At 43.0% G+C, this 17,113-nt stretch overlaps 1 protein-coding gene across 2 annotated transcripts in view; it reads right to left on the bottom strand.

The window, feature by feature from the left end:
• Positions 1-1,713: 1,713 nt before the first annotated feature.
• The window catches only part of UBE2W (ubiquitin conjugating enzyme E2 W), a 51,137-nt gene continuing 35,737 nt past the window's right edge, over positions 1,714-17,113 (bottom strand). For both annotated transcript variants that reach the window (XM_075826114.1, XM_075826115.1), the window contains exons 4-6: positions 15,563-15,718; positions 12,273-12,348; positions 1,714-4,685 (exon numbers count right to left, since the gene is read on the bottom strand). In XM_075826114.1, coding sequence (XP_075682229.1) covers positions 4,672-4,685; positions 12,273-12,348; positions 15,563-15,718 — 246 coding nt within the window. In that variant the 3' untranslated portion in view covers positions 1,714-4,671. The remainder of the gene's footprint in view (positions 4,686-12,272; positions 12,349-15,562; positions 15,719-17,113) is intronic.

Below are 17,113 nucleotides of genomic sequence, written 5' to 3'. Positions count from 1 at the left end.
TATTTTGGCTATGTAAAAAGTAGTGTCATGGATTTTAAATCATTATAATAAAGATAATAAAAAATAAAATTTAAACAAACTCAAATAGTAATAGGAACAATAGCCAGACAAAGGATGTACCTTGATCTGCAGACAAGGAGAGAAGGCTGGAGTCCTCTTTAAATTGGCCATCTGGACCAATGTCATCCAGGTGAGATGATGCTGCTGGCCGTCCAGAACCGAGCGAGACTACTAATCGTCCTGGACAATCGAAAAATAGACAGGGAGGCAGCACTTCCAGGTTTTGGAAGAGCTGCCTCCCTGTCTATTTTTCGATTGCCGAGTATTGAGTACCGTGAACCTGGTCCTATTGAGGCGTGCACCCACTTGTGGTCCGGGGCTGTGGATTTTTATTATTTATTTTTTTTTAGATGTCCAGAACGATTAATACAAACAAACAAAAAAAAAAATTGCATACTCTAGACAGTCTAGCCATAATCTGACGCTGACAGAGTCATTCTTTGTCTAGGATAACTATTAGACTTCCGGCATTTTATTTCTCATGTAGATTTCCCACTGTCAAAAGGTCCCTTGGTATGAAATACTCGGCTTAAAAACCTACACCTACATTTATCACGGCTGCAAGTTCATCAACAACCCTCTGATTTGATGGATTGAACGCACCCAAAAGTCACCTGAACGTGCGCTTCAATGTAAGAAAATAAGCCTTTTTGTACAAAGATGTTAATGTCACAGAGTCGCTTCAAGTTTAATAAAAATTGTGCAGAAACATAAGTATACATATAGGCCTAATGCATAGACCATTTCTACTTGAATTTTGGAATGGTTAAACTACTAATTTGGACTCTGCAATTTAAGCACATTTCACCTAATGTTATTGCAGAATCTACTTATAGATGTTCAGTGATATAGTTATATATGTTTTCGATTGTTGTTCTTCAAGAATGAAAAATCATAAAAGGTATCTCAGACTTTACATGGTTTCCTTCAAGATTTCTCGGTCTAATCTGCCTACAATTGTGACAGATATTCAGTAAAAAGAAGAACCGTATTCTCCACCCAGTGCACGTCACATTTAATTTTGTACTCTAAACAATAGACATGTTCTTCAACTAGTAGGAACATTTGTAACCGTTTGCTTCAATATACAGTAAAATCCTTTTAAAGGCTGTGAAGCCTTTTTGATGTAAAGTATGTGTTCGTGCATCTTAACATTTTCAATAAATGTAGATTTAAAAAAATGTTTATTTCGTTTTTAGTGCTGCAGCTTCTATGTATCCACTATACAAAGAAGCTTCATAACGCTGCTGTAAGCCAAATCAGTCAGCTGGACTGACTGCTCAGCTAACAAGAGCTCCTTTGTGCCTAGAACACTGAATCTAACCCGAATACCAATCAAACCGAAGTTTATCAACTTAGATTTGATCGGTATTCGTGTTAGATTGTGTGTCAGAGACAGACAAGAGCCGCTGTCAGCCAAGCCCTCAGTCTAGCTGACATATATACAGTATGTATATATAAAGGTTCATGAACAAGCTCAGTAGCTTAGTTTATCTAAATTCAGTTAGCTTGCTATTCTACATATCAAATTATAGTCACAAATGGTGGTTTATGGATCTCAGTCTCTGTATGACAAGGACTTGCCCTAAACCTCAATGATATATACAGTGTATCAGATGGAAGAATTGAAAGACTATTAATAAACACAACCAATAAGGAAAAAAGAATTTATTTGACCAAGAACAATCCACTAAACCCAGCAACAGGATGATGGGTTTTGTAAAGAAATAATGTTTTGCCTGTTGCCGACTTTCAAAGCTACCAACTCCGCTCTGTATCCTTCATGCAAAGGTTTGATGCTGCTCAGTAACTTAATAGGTCAATTTGCCCAAGGCCACAGTGTAATTTCCCCAAGTTCTATGCATAAATGAAATTTGTTTTTTTCCCCGCAATACAGGATTTACTGATTATATTATGCTCCATGTGCAACATCCTAGGATACCTTCACCAAGTATGTGTTTGTTTGTTTATATACAAACTTTGAGAACCCCTTTATAAGAAAATGTTCAAAGTTTATATAAACTCTTGTTCTGGAAGAATTAGCACGTGCCTCAATTAATTGGACGGCCTACAAAAAGGGACTTCGCGACTGCTTCACCCAGCGATAACCGCTGATCACTGTGGTCACCGTCGCAGGACCTGAGATCAGCCACTGATAAAGTACAACCCCTAACTGGAATAATCACTTTACGTTCTCAAACAGCAGGAGAGAATCATCTGAGGAAGTAAAGCTACTGTGTGTTTACATACAAGCAATGCAAGACACAGTATACACATGTACAATCATACAGACACCTTTATTTATATAAAGCAGTAAAACCCCTTTCACCGCTAAAAGCAAAAACAACCAAATCCATTATGTCCCAACAGCAATTGGCCCAACGGTTCACCAATTTAGACCCAGCATGTTATGGGGGTATTCCGATCGGATAATGTTAGGACATATCTGTAGGATATGCCATAACATTATGATTGGTGGGGGCCCGACCTTTTTTTCCTGCATAGTAGCACTCCTGTCCATCCCAGGAAACTGCAACACAGCTCCATTCAAGTAAATGGGACTGGATTGCAGTTCCATGTATAGTGGGTGGCTGGGAGTGTCGCGGTGCAGAGCATCACAGGTCCTTCTAAGGACTGGTGGTGGTCCCAATATGTAATATTCTAACCAAATTCCATTACTTAAAACCGTGGGAAAAGCCATTTAACAAATTAATAGTGCCCCACGAACATTGAAATACTGTAACAGAAATTCTATGGGACAACTTGCTTGCCTAAAATAAACCATAATCTTTTACCTTTGCAGATACTGTATGAAAAACAAAGGCAATAACCAAGATATTACACGTGTACAACAGGTCTTCGCTTCCCGCCATAACCTTAAAGGAGCACTTAAGTTTGTGCTTTATCCGCTTCCCTGTGCGTAAATGTAATGTAGTGATGTGTAGCGACTTAGCTGGTGCTGTATTTCACGGGCCACTGCTTCGCCGTGGGGGGTCACGTGATCTATACTTGGATAACACAAATCCTACAGCATCTACTGCAGAAACTGGATGTCAGTCTCTCTATGGAAGACCGACATATCAGGGCTAATATAGACTTGCATTGAGAGCCTGACGTCCGGTTCCTACAGCAGAAACCATAGGATACATGGAGTCAGAATGAAAATCATGTGACCCCCATGGTGGCCCGTGGAATACAGCACCAGGTAGGTCACTACACAGGGGGAGACACAAAGCCGAAGTGCCTCTTTAATAGTTCACTGGGAGCTTTGTATTCCAATTTTCGGGCCCCAGGTTTCTGGATATTAAGATCTCTGCAATGCTATAAATGACCATACAGAAAACGAAGGAATATAGCGGTGTAAAAAAACAAAACAAAAAAAAACACTCCGCCCACCCATCATTTGTATTTTCACTGTTGTACACAATATGCTGTGGTATAACAGGAGGGAAAAAAATAAACATATGAAACCACAAAAATACAATACTTCGCTCTAGGAGATTGTTTAGCTCTGGAGGAAGAGGACTGTGGACTTATCAGTGTGGGCTAAGAAAAGAGATTTTTTTTTCCACTGCACAGTAAAGTCTATTCTACTGATGATCAGAAGCATCAAAAAAAAACATATAACAACGTCGCTTGGTCTAAGTAAAGTTTTAAATTAATTAAACATGAAGTATAACAATAAAGAAAAAAGGGACAAAATGTGTTTTTGTTTTAAACATAAATATGAGACGGAGCAGGGCCCACGCCAATGGATAGAAAACATAACTAGGAGCTTCCAATGACAGAAAAAAGCAAAAATGTGGTAACTCAGGCCTATGTAAAGACTGCGGCACATTCAGACCGCCACCACATATGTGCAGTGGGGACACCATTTTGTAGGTGTTCCTGACATTCGTCAAATGAATGACCTCACTGAGGCATGAAACACTTCCCACCAAATATTTTAGTAATGTTACTAGTGCAGATAGTAAATTGCAGGACCTTAGTTTTATATAGGCAGCGGGTACACTTTGCCTAAAGCCCAGCGTACGTCACACACTCTTCTCTATACTATCAATAGCTATATACAACTTATGTAGGTTACCCCCTGCGGTTGAGATTTTTGTACCTGTCCATTGCACTCATCAGAAGACATTCACAAACAACCTGACTAAGGAAACAAGATAATAAATATACAGAGTTCCCGTTTCGCAGTCCTTCAGGTCAAGCATGTTGGGCCATGCTGCCATTTTTAGAATCACAGTGCATAGTATCCTGATGTCATGGATGGCAATGTAATGGAAGGGTTCCTTCTTAACCCGATGCATTTAGAAGTTATTGCACAATACATGAGGACCTGGGAAATTTTGGAAAGCATAAGAAAAAGTAAAATGGAATTTCATCCTGATGCCTGCATTAATCCAGCATGACTAAAAGCATGTCAGCTGCATGTGCTGAGACCGCGATCGACATGCGCCACAATGCACGCTAGTAAAAATGCAGTAAAAAGGAAGTAGTCTTCTGTTAATTCAGTCACCTCTTGTCAAAGGTAAAAATTCAAAGACTTGAAGGATCAAAGTGCTTGTTTTCAGCAGGATTATCTTCTTCTAGAGGGGCTTGAGGCTGGCATCAACATGTATCATCTGTGATAAAAAAAATAAGAAAACAAGGATATAAATATCGCACATCACAACATGCCTACCGGAGTTTGTGGGAATGTGACGCCGGCGGTGCAAAAAAGGAAGCAGTCAGAGTGGTTGCATGCGCTGACTCCGGTGGGGAGTCGCCTATTTGTATAATACGCCGGCTCCATAAAAGTAAAAAAAATCAATAGCGACTGCGGCATCTGAGAAGTAAGACAATGCTGCATGATTGGCACTTCACTATTCCTTATACCACCTCTTGGTTGGCTTAGTTTACACCAGTTATTTTGCAACAATTTAGAGGAATTTTTGGTGATTCATATTGCATTTTAAGTCATGCCCTCTTCCCCACTATGCTCCGCCACGCCATGTTGAGTGACTAAAATTTAATAAAATGTGCCACACGGCACGTACGGCCGAGTAGTTAATCTGCCCCAATGTTTTTCATCGTTTTCTCCGATATTTTAAAAAGGATTGACAGACTGCCCTGTATACAGCTCCCAGTCTTAGGCCTGATTCACACGAACGTGTTAGACGTTCGTGGGATGGCCGTTGAAACAGCGGCCGTCCCACGGACCTATGTAATTCAATGTGGCCGTTCACACAGCCGTTGTTTCAACGGACCGTGTGAAGGGTCCAAGGGAAAACAGGACATGTCCTATCTTTTCACGCATCACGCCATACTCAACTATGGTGGATGCGTGACATCGCGTCCCGCAGCGCTGAGCACGGATGCACCTCGGACGTGAACGGCAGTTTTTCATGTCCGAGATGCGCAGCGCTCGTGTGAATCAGGCTTCAAAAACAGGATTTTTTTGAGTACTCACCGTAACATTATTTTCCCTTTCCGGGTCATTGGGGGACAAGGACCGTGGGGATATGCTGTTGCCACTAGGAAGCTTGACACTAAGAATTGAAAAAGTGGCACCTCTTACAGGATGTAACCTGCCTACAGACACGGAGTTATTCAGTCTACAAGCAGCAGAGACAATGTAAGAGTTAATGTTTGCTCTGAGTTTTTTTTAGGCGTATTTGGAGTGTAAAACAGTCGCATTACGCTCTGAAAAAACGTCTGCAAATAGCTTCCTATTGTTTTCATTGGTTAAAAGCTGTATGGTGCATATGAGGCATAATTTTATGGCACTACGTAAAACAAAAAATGCGGCGTAAAAATATGCCTCGTAAAGAAGTGCATGTCTCTATTTTGAAGAAAACACTTCAAAAGCGTTTGGCAAATTTGCCTAAAAAACACCTGGTTCATGGGAGCGGTTTCTAGGCGTATTTTAGGGCGTATCACGATGTGTAAAATACGCTTGCAATATGCCCACGTAAACATACGCCAAGTCAAAACGATAGAGGAGAATCTCTCCAACTGAACCATGAACAAAACCTTGAACCACAATGGATGGGAGCGATGTCCAACAAACTGGACAAGAAAAGGATTATATGGAGAGTACTCAAACTTCTGTTTTCTCGTTCGTTGCATTGGGGGGACACAGACCCCGGGACGTCCTAGAGCAGTCCCCAGGGGCAAGAACAAAAAAGGACATGGCCACCTATTTCACAGATGCCTGCAAGACCTTGCAAACAAACATGGGAAGTGTCCGCAGAGGCAAAATTGTGCACCTAATAGCACACTTTTGTCAGGTTCTAGGAAGACCGTGTTGCCGCCTTGCACACCTGAAGAGCAGAAGCTTGAATGCGCACAGCCCAGAAAGTCCCAACTGCTCTGGTAGAGTGTGCAGTGATCAGAAATGTGGGAACCTTACCCCAAACCCGGTAAGCCTCGGGAATAGCAATCCGAATCCATCGAGCGATAGTGGCATTAGAGCCAGCAAACCCCTTCCCGTGACCCTCCGGGAGGATAAACAAAGAATCTGACCTCCAGAAGGACGAAGTTACAGAAATGTAACTCCACAAGGTGCAGACATCCAGGTTATGGAGAGAACATGTCCTCGTACGACTGGGAGACGGACAAAAGTACGGCAGAACAATGTCCTCATTTATGTCAAAAGCCCAAAAAAACTTAGGCAAAAACTAAAGCACCATGCTGAGAACAGCCATGTCCAGATGAAGAGTCAGGAATGGAGAGTGGCAAGACAAAACTGCCAATTCAGAGACCCTTCGGATGGAAGTCACCGCTACAATAAAACCACCTTCCAGGAAAGACGACAAAGGGAGACTTCTCACAAGGGTTCGAAGGGAGCATACTGCAGAACAACCAAAATCGATATCCCAAGAAAGAATCAGAATACGATAAATATGGAATTCGGTTGAGCAACCCCCTACAGAAAGGTCTTGATGTCACACATAGATGCCAACAGGCGACCAAACAAGATGGAAAGCACTGACACCTGTCCCTCCAGGGACCTTAGGGAGGACAGAGAGAACTCTGGTTCGAGAAAACTGCAGAGTAAGGAGTTAGTGATCCTCACAACAACAAAAGTAGGTCTTGCAGGTATGGATGGTAAATGCGTGTTGAGGAAGGCTTCCTAGTCTTGAGAATAGTGAGAATACTATTCCCAGACAAACCACAAGCCCTGAGAACGGCGGCCTCAATAGCCATGCCATTAAAAGTAAAGACCATACATTTTGGTGGAAGGGAGGTCCCTTAAAGAGGAGGTTGGGATGGAGAGGCTAGGGCAACAGGACGTCGGCCAGCAGGGACTCATGTCTGCGTGCCAGCAACGACCCGGCCAATCTGGGACTACCAGGCCGACCAGAATCCCCTTGACCTTGATCCGTCGGAGTAGCTGAGGCAGGAAAGGCAGTGAAGGGAACATGTACAGGAGCCTGAAGCAGGTCCATAGAGCCATGAGAGCGTCCACAGCATTGGCCTCTGGATTCCAAACTTGGGAGATGAAGCAGGGAACCTAGCGATTGAACCTGGATGACATCAGGTTTTGCGCAATGAGCAAACTCTGTCCTGAAGAAGCAACAGCTGGTCCTGAGGAAGGAACACTCTCGCAGACAGAGTCGAAGGCCATGCCCAGGAACACAATTTGCTGGGAGGGAAACAGGCAAGATTTGGAACGGTCGACAATCCAACTGAACCCATACAAAGTGTGCCTGACAACCCCCCGGTCCGAAGAAGCACCATCCCGACCGACAGGATTTTTGTGAAGACTGTCAGGGCCGTAGCCAAGCTGAACAGAACAGCCACAAATTTGTAATGGTGGGGCGACACTGCAAAGCACCGGAAGCGTTGGCGAGACTGGTAAATACACATCATTGTTGTCCACTGAGAAAATAATCCCCCCCACAGTTTGATGGAAGCGATGACTGATCTAAGGGATTCCACGCAGAAATAGCGGACCCTGACATATGTGTTAGGACGCTTGAGGTCCGGGATGGGTTGAACAGAGCCATCCTTTTTTGGTATGACAAATAGGTTGGAATAGAACCCCTGAAACCTTTGGGTCAGGGGCATCGGATTAATGATACCTTGAAGGAGCAGATTGATCGAAAAAAGGCGGCCGCCCTGGAGGAGGCCCGAGGAACAGGGGACTGTAAGAAACGCTCTGTGGGCAGACTGGTGAATTCAACTTTGTATCCTGAGGATACCACTTCCTGAACCCAAGCATCCGAAATGTGGGAGAACCGGACGTGCTTGAAATGCAGAAGTCTGCCCCCCACGAAAACTTAATTGAGTAGAGGTGCACCTTCAGACGGAAGCAGACTTACTAGCTCTAGCGGATTAAAGGGAACCTGTCACCAGAATTTCACCTATTAAACCAGCAATACCTGGCGGTAGTGGGTGAAAAATAATTTCTATACAACAGTCTTTTTAGTCGGCTCTGTAGCTTTAGTATTCAGTTTTTTAGTGTTCCCACACCGTAGGCTAATGAGCATAAAAGAGTCATATCTTCAATCTTCAAGTCTCTCAGTTTACCCCGCCTCCTTACTTTTGATTGACAGCTCCTCATCTTCCCCAAGCACACAAAATCCTGCGCTTGTGCATGGATGTCCTATACTAGTGTGTGCGCACAAAGGGACACCGGAGTATTACGATAAAAAGCGTGAAATGTTGGCAGACCGTTATTTACAGTCGCAGGGGGAGTTTGGGAGAGGGGATAAGGGCAATAAACTTTTGATAGCAGTGACCAGTGAGGGATAAGTAAAGTTCAATAGGTGAAATGCTGGTGATAGGTTCCCTTTAAGCTCGGGGTTGAGACTTCTGGTTCTGGTGTGCCTGTTGTCTGGAAGACTGTATCGGAAAACCCACCAAAAGGATCGAAAACAAGGACCTGGCTTTTTGACAGGGGCGGTCCATTTGACCATGTTCTGGGGAGGGTGGGTTCTCTAGCCACCAGTAGCCCTTGAGATTATTTTTTCCTATCTGGTCCCAAAGAGATGGGAACCAGAAAATTGAATCGCGGTCCGGGACCGCTTTGAAGCTATAGCTGCAGACCACGCATTTAGTCAGGTCATTCTGTGGATAGCAATGGTAGAAGCCGAAGCCTGAGCCACCATTCGGGCAAGGTCAAGAGCAGCTTTGCACAGGTACTTGGACCCATTAAAGAGAAGATGGGCCAGATCCACCAATTCCTTGAAGGAGTCCTGGAGAGAAAGCCATGACTATTTATGTGCCGATTCAGTGGCAGGTCTCCTGAATCAGGTAGAGGCAAAAATAGTATGTAAGGCATAACTGGAGGACTCAAAGGCGGACTTTGCAAAGTATCCCACATGGAAATCCAGAGCATCCTTGAAATAAATAGCGTCTGGCATAGGCAGAGTAGTAGTCCTTGTCCACCGAATCATATCGGAAACAGAAAATTTCAGCCCTCTGATAAGAGGAGAGGAGGCACTGGACTGCAACTCAGGTGGTGGTGTTGGTGGGGGCAGAGTTAGGCAGAAAATGACAGTGAAAGGGAAGTCAATGGAGCGGACCTGCCCCATTTTTGGGGTCTGTCACTTGAGGAAGGCATGAACAGAGTGCCCGGGGAAGGCAGGTCAGAAAGGTGAACCACCATGCCCATCATGGACTGAGTTATGTCCGCAAGGTTATCTATGGTCCTAGAAAAGAAGTGGGCCCATTCCAGACCAAAACCTACCATACCAGGCATGGGCAACGCTGGGGCTAGTAGGGGTGCAGGAGCCACAGGCGTTTGGCAAGCATGATTCACATAGCAGGCGGACCTCAGGGAAACTTAGTGCTGCATTTAGAGCAGGCAAGATGGACTGTAATAGGTGTCTGGCGGGAAGGTTCTCCGTTAGGATCAGACATTGAGGTAGAGGGGATCACTACACCCCACACTGGGAAAAACTGTTGGTGTGAAATGGCCAATGATACCATTCAGGTACTGCACAATAGAATACTACACTTAGGAAGCAATCGTTGCCTTTATCAAGGCTAGAAAATACACACTCCTACTTCGAGCAAAAAAAAACCTCAGAGACTGAGGGCTAGAGAATTTGCTTTGCTCTTGTCCGAAGGCAAAAAGAAACAGCAAGGCATGGTGGACAGGAGGTCCTGTGTCCCCAGCAGTATCTGTCAGAAACAGAGAAAGAGAAAGAGAGAGGGAGGGAGGGAAAGTTAGGCCATTCTCCCAAACCACTGCGATTGATCGCTGGCGGTTATGTGCTCCTGAGTACTTAATCGGAGAGATGTTGAATCCCCATGAGGGCAGAATGAAAAAAGGCGAGTGGTCACATAATTGGATGAGCGGAGGGCCCTTCCCCTGCTGGGTACACACAGCCGCAAAATGGCACCGCCGGCTCTAACCAGCAGAAAATGGCGCCTGTTAAAGAAAGAAATAAAGGAAGTTAGGAGTCTGTAAACCCCTAAAAAAGTAAGCGACCAGCAGGGAGATTCCCAGGGGAACCTAGAAAGTGTGTTCTGCAGTGCTATTAAGCGGAGATCCGGGTGGGAGAGGGGGTAGCTGTAACACTCTCCCTCTTCATCCTCTTTCTCCCAGATGTGCGACCAGCAGGAGCTCCCCCTCCGTGGATCACACTTTGGTAAGGAGAGACATGGGTAGGAGAGATTGCAAGAGGTGCTCCTTAGGCTGGTGGGTGATGGAGGAGCTGACACTCTTGTCCCACTTGTCTTCATAGGCAGGGAGAGCAATGGCGCTTTTGTATGATGACAACACCGTGTGCCCGCCATGAGGGGTAAAACAGGGAGACATCAGTCATCAGATTTCCCAGCTGTAAAAGGAAAAAATAGAATAAAAATAAACTAACAAAAAATGGTAGACTCTGCTGCAACATCAGAAGTGTCTGCCTCCTACGGACACTAAGCGAAGACTAAAAAGCTCAGTGTCTGTAGGCAGGGTATATCATGTATGAGGGGCCACTTTTTTAATTCTTAGTGTCCAGCCTCAGGTCTGTGTTCCCCAATGGAACGAGCGAACATACATACACACATATATATATATATATATATATATATATATATATATATATATATATATATATATATATATATATATTATAGTTGTGGCCAGCATCTCTTGCTGTCATATCTGAGGGCAGCATGTTATACAGGAAGTCCTGTCTGAGAGCTCCACTTTAAGAAATTACTAACTGCTCCCCCTCCCCAATTAGAATCAGACATTTTCCTAAATAGTTTGCATTTAACTGACTGACCAAATTCTCAAGATATGCACTACATGGCCAAAAGTACATGGACAACCAAACTTGTCATTTCAAAAACATGGCCATTAATATGGAGTGCTTGGGCACTGATGTTGGGGAGATAAAACCTAGTTAGCCCTTCGGCACTCAGTGGTTTGATGGGGTTGAGGACAGGTCTCTGCCAAGTTTGGCATGAAATAACTTGACTAGCCTGAACGAAGACATTTTTATGGATCATTTGTGCCGAGGAGCACACAGTCATTATGAAACAAGAAAGGGTCATACCCAAAGTTGGAAGCAAAAATGTCTCTTTGTGGTTTCTGGATGCTGTATCATTGGATATCCTTTGACTGAAACAGAGGGCTCAGACCAAACCATGAAAAAACAGCCCCAGACCATCATCCCTCCCCCATAAAATCTTATACCTGGCACCATGCAAAAAGCCTTTTTCCAGCTCTGACCAATCACAGTTTACTCGAATAGAATTCCAAATAGTCACGTATGACAGAACGTGTTTTCACTACTGCAGTGGAGTCACGTTTTACACTATTCCAGACATTGCATGTGAGTCCATAAGGTGATCTCAGGCTTGTGTGTGGCTGCTCAGCCATGGAAACCACTAAGTAAAGCTCCTGAGGCCCATAAATTGTGTTCCCACAGGGCAAATGTCACATGCTCTGTGCTTCATTACTAAAAGCTCCCATTCCGCGTGTGTGGCCTGCCTCTTCACAGCTCAGCATTGTAGCTCGCAGAGGATATCACTTCGTAATAACAGCGCAGCTGGCAGCCTTAAGGTAGGCAGAAATTCAATGAACTGTCCGGTTGGAGAGGTGGTGCCCTATGCCAGTGTTATGTTTGGTCTATGGAAAATGCAGCACACATGGTTTTATGTACCTCTAAGCAATGGGAGTCGCTGAAATGGTCAAACCCATTAACTAAAAGATACACACACACACTTTTGTCATACACTTTAGTGGAATCTCTCTATACCACGCCTCATGCACTTACCATGATACCACCATTTTGTTTTCTTTGGATTTTTGTTGCATGTTCTTACATAAAATGAGTTATCTGGAGGTCTTCTCTGTAAACAAGAATGAGAAAGTATAAAAAAACAACAATATAAATTCAGAGCTACTGACCATTTCCAATAGAGTGGAGTTGCTTAAAGGTGCTCTTGACACAATATTTGGGAACTGCATTATCAGAAATTTCCTAACACATTATAAATGGAATCAGTGGAAGCATTTCATAGATCTTGCCCAGAGCTCCATTCAGCAGCATTTACTCTATGGATGGGCCACACAACACAAACTCTGTTGAAAAACCGCCCGAAATGAGTGGACAAGACCTTAGGGTGATGCCCCATACTGCCCGGCTATGCCATGAAATTGCTTTATCTGATATTGCAGCAGATGCTGTACACTTCTCATAAGATACAGAAGAGGCTGAGCATGGGATTAATTTCCAAAGCTCCTATATTCAGAACAGGAGCCTCTGTGGCATAACTTCTATTGTTTATGATAGGCGCCGAAGTGTAAGCCTTCCATACTGAATATAGGAGCCTAAAAAGCACAGCCCACTCCGTCACCTTTACTTCATTTTAGGAGCATGAAAATCCTTCAAGAAAAATCCCAAGAAAAATGTTTGTAATTGAGGTGGCATAAGCGACACATACTGTGGATAGAAAACTCCTCTATCGCTTATCTTGTCGTTTCAGCCTCCGTTCCCGGGCTGCCGTTTCATCCAATTACCTTCGCTCAGACTAAATTAATCTTACAGCGTCTGCTGTGTGGACATGAAGTCAGTTTAGGGGGGGGGGGGGGGCGCATATGTATCAACTTGTCTACGCCAGTTTTCGTGTGTAGAAAATTTGCTGACTACTCAATTTGAAATTTCTGGGAAAAAGTGTGACTTTTGGGCTGTTTACACCACTCTCTATACTTTTCTTGCAAAAAAGTAGATGGATCTTAGTAAAAGGGCGTGTCCAACTGCAGCCCGATTTTTTTTTCCGCCATTTATGCCAGAAACTGGCGTGCGTTATAGCGGAAATCTACACTAGCTGCTATCTGGTGTAGATTTCACTCTGTGGTCAGGTAGGTTCTTACCAGGCCCTGTACTCTCCACCAAAATGATCAAATATTCAAAAAATAAATAAAAATGTACTAACCTCACTGCTCTGCTTCTCCTCCTCGGATCTTCTCAGGCTCCTACATTAGGCCATAGCGCATACAAGGTCCTGATGTCACATATCGTCAGGGCTTTATAAGTCATTCAGCAAAAACCATCCTGGTGTCGGACATTGTGACCCGTGTATCTGCGTCGCATTGAATGTCCACAAAAGCTGCTCGGTGTCAGGACCTTTTATGCGCTACTGATGCGCCTGATGTAGGAGCCGGAAAGGATCCGGGCGGAGAAGTGAAATAAGTCATTTTTTTTAACATTTTATGTCCGATCGGGAGGGATGGGGCCCGCCAGTGTTGCACAGCCAGCGTAAAGATGCAATAGATTTATTAATCTGCCCCAGTGTCTCTCTATTCATTGCTATGAGACTCACATCAAGGCTGTAATACAAAGACTGACTTCTTGTTCACCTAGCAGATTCTGTAATATTCAGTCAGAGCGGGCGTCATGCGACGGAACGGCAGCTGAAACTACAAGATAAAGCCATAGAAGAGTATTTTAACCACAGTGTTGTTTAAGCCCCCCGAGTTACAAACAGGGAAGCCCCAAAACATTTTTGATTGTAATTCTTCTTTGATGAGCAGGTCCCTGCAGCAATATCAGCAGAGTTTAGGAAAAGCAGCGGAGGAGATAAATGATGAAATGATACATCTTGGTAAGTCTTGCACATATATCGTAACTGGGGGAACGCTGTAAATAATTCACGTTTCATTGTTAAGAGAAAGTCAAGAGTTCTATGATCTCAGACAGGACTGACCCTGGTGACGCCGGCTGAGTACAAAGCGATTACTCATCAAGGTGCACAGGTTGCATGCTGAGAATATGAGTAAGCAGAAAAAACTAGGTCACATTCCTGCGCTATTAATTAACTGACCTTATTTAATCTTTATACCGATAAAATACACTGCCCTGCACAATTCTCCTGCTACAGTGGGGGGCGCTGACGTGATACAGCCATGCTATCTAAACAGATGCCATTAGAAACACCAGTTTAATGCAGCTATGGCGTGACCCGCCTAACCTGCAAGAATGACAATATTCTGGGCTTGGAGTTGTACTATTCTCCCAAAATATATATACGCTACAGTGTGTTTGGATTATTTAAAATGTAAGGTATTATATTAACATCAATGTATTAAAAGGGAGGTACTGGGGGTTGCTGAGACTTTGTGACTCTTCCATGCAGTACCCCAAACAACGCTATCTATGTATGTATGGCTGTTTACGGTACTGAAGCTGCACTCTATATAAGTGACCAGGGCTAATCTGTAGTACCAGGCAGGGACGAGGGCAGAGCTATGATGGGTGCTGCAGTGACAGGGTCTTGGCACTCCAGCAGCCCTGATACTCCATCCTAAGAACAGGCCATAAATGTTAAATCCTGGAAAAAGCCTTTAAAAGCGATGTAAACCATTGAAAGGCAAAAAAAAACATGTTTGCATAAAAAGGTGCCTCAGTGTTACATAGTTAATAAGCTGGAAAAAAAAGACACAGATGTAACTTTGTAAATACTTATTAAAAACTATTTTTACTTTAAGATACAGCTGCTCTGTATTGCTCGGTATTCACTGAATCCGTCAGTCCCGTGGGCCTGACGGGTTCAGCGACAGCAGATTCTGCGTGTCTGACACACAGGATCCACCTGTAAACTATCACATCTAAGTTCATAAAAATTTGCCTTTCAAAAGTTAATATAGCCTTTAACATTAGTGCATGACAGAAAAAATAAAAATAAATCACATATATAAAACTCAAAGAGAAATTCTTGATTGCAATTACTTTGAAGATTCCCTATCAATGTTTAATACAATCTCTTCCTTTACAAGCAAGACAGAGAATTACAATTCCCTGCTATTGCCATGTAGTGGTGATCAGTAGGTTCCTTGTACAGCAGCCTGTATTCTGTGAGAGAATACAGGCTGCCAAGAATTCTGTATTCTGCTGCCTGCCATTAAATTGTAAGGGCAGGGAAATTTCCCACATTGCATTGTTTCTGCTTGTCAACCAAAAGATTATAATAAATCCCAATTGTTAGACAATGTTTTATTTGGGCTCCAAACTAGAGCTTCAGTGCAGTGCCGGTGGACGTCGGGATATCGAGGTTCACACTGTACCTTTTCTTTGCAACTGGACAGCATGCTGATTATACTAAGACAAACCGATTGCACGGACAGCGCAGGAGACCAATCTTCTGTTAAAATAGATAAACAGATATGACCGTTGCTATAAACATGAGGATGGACAGGGATATTATCACCAGTGAACATGACCTGCAATAAAGAGGACCACCGTTAAGATATTAGGCAGCAAGTGAGAACATGGAATGATGAATCTAAGCCTAATACATGAGACAAAACACAGACACCCCCCCCCCCCCCCCAAATAAACTTCTACAGCAATTCAGCCATTGCCGTTTTGTTTTTACGGCGTTCGCCGTTTTGTATAAACAACAAGTTCGCTTTATTCTCCAGGTCAGTAGCTTTATGGCAACACCAAATTTATATTGTATTTTTTTAGGTTTTGCTACTTGCGCACAACACTTTTTTGTAATAATTTTTTTTTCTGTGTGCTGCAACATTCCAGCACATAACATTTTTATTTTTCTGTCAACGGAACTGTAGAAGGGCTTTTTTTTTTTTTTTCACTAAACCATCTGAAGAAGTTTACATTGGTACAACTTTGGGGTACATAAAACTTTTTGATCACTTTTTATTCCATTTTCTTGTGAGGCGTGATGAACAAAAAAAACAAAAACGCCATTCTGGCATTGTTTTTTGCAGGATAAACGACGTGGTAATTTTATAGCTATAAAATGTGACCATAAAAAAGCATTGGTCAGTGTCAAAAAGTGCAATTTTTATTTTTTTTATTTTACTTGGGATTTTTTTACAATATTTATTAGTTTACCAAGAAAACTTGAATATGGGATTATTTGATCACTTACATAATATACCGCACTGCTTATGTAATGCAGTGTATTATACATGTCAGCGTTAGCCTAATCGGCTCCAGTCTATGGCAACAAATTGGCGAGGGGTGCCGATAAGATGACAGAGGTAGCACAAGGACATTATGCATTCCTAAGAGTAGGAGTTCACATCATGTACTCACACATACACACCTGCCGATAAGGGAGCTTTGGTGAGAACAAGGGTCTTTGGGAGAATCTTGTACTAACTGCGGTGAATAGGGCATGGAGGGTATAAACGGTGGTGCCCCTCAAGGAGGGATAAACGCATTTGAAACAGATGTCTAGAGATTACACTACACTCCATGAGATATTCCTTGGGTTTTGGGGAACGCAACAAAGCTTTCCCCAAGGCCTAAAGCTAAGTGACCATTCCTTTACTTTTTATGCCATTCTATATATTTTGTTGCTTGTCTTGTAGAGATAATATATATATATATATATATATATATATATATATATATATATATATACATATACACACATACATATATATATATACACACATATACATATACACACACACACACACACACACACACACACAGTAAAGTCACATTGTTATTCTCTTAGCTATCGTGTGTGACATTTTTATTTTGCGATATCTTCGAATATCTAATTAGTGAAACACTATCAAACTCCTTAGATGTTGCAGTCGCTATGGAATCTGGCATCAAAGGGGTTAAACGGCTGCAAT

Source organism: Rhinoderma darwinii, chromosome 5 (assembly GCF_050947455.1).
Source record: "Rhinoderma darwinii isolate aRhiDar2 chromosome 5, aRhiDar2.hap1, whole genome shotgun sequence".
In the NCBI taxonomy this organism is placed as follows: Eukaryota; Metazoa; Chordata; class Amphibia; order Anura; family Rhinodermatidae; genus Rhinoderma; species Rhinoderma darwinii.
This window is presented reverse-complemented; position numbering and strand designations above follow the sequence as displayed.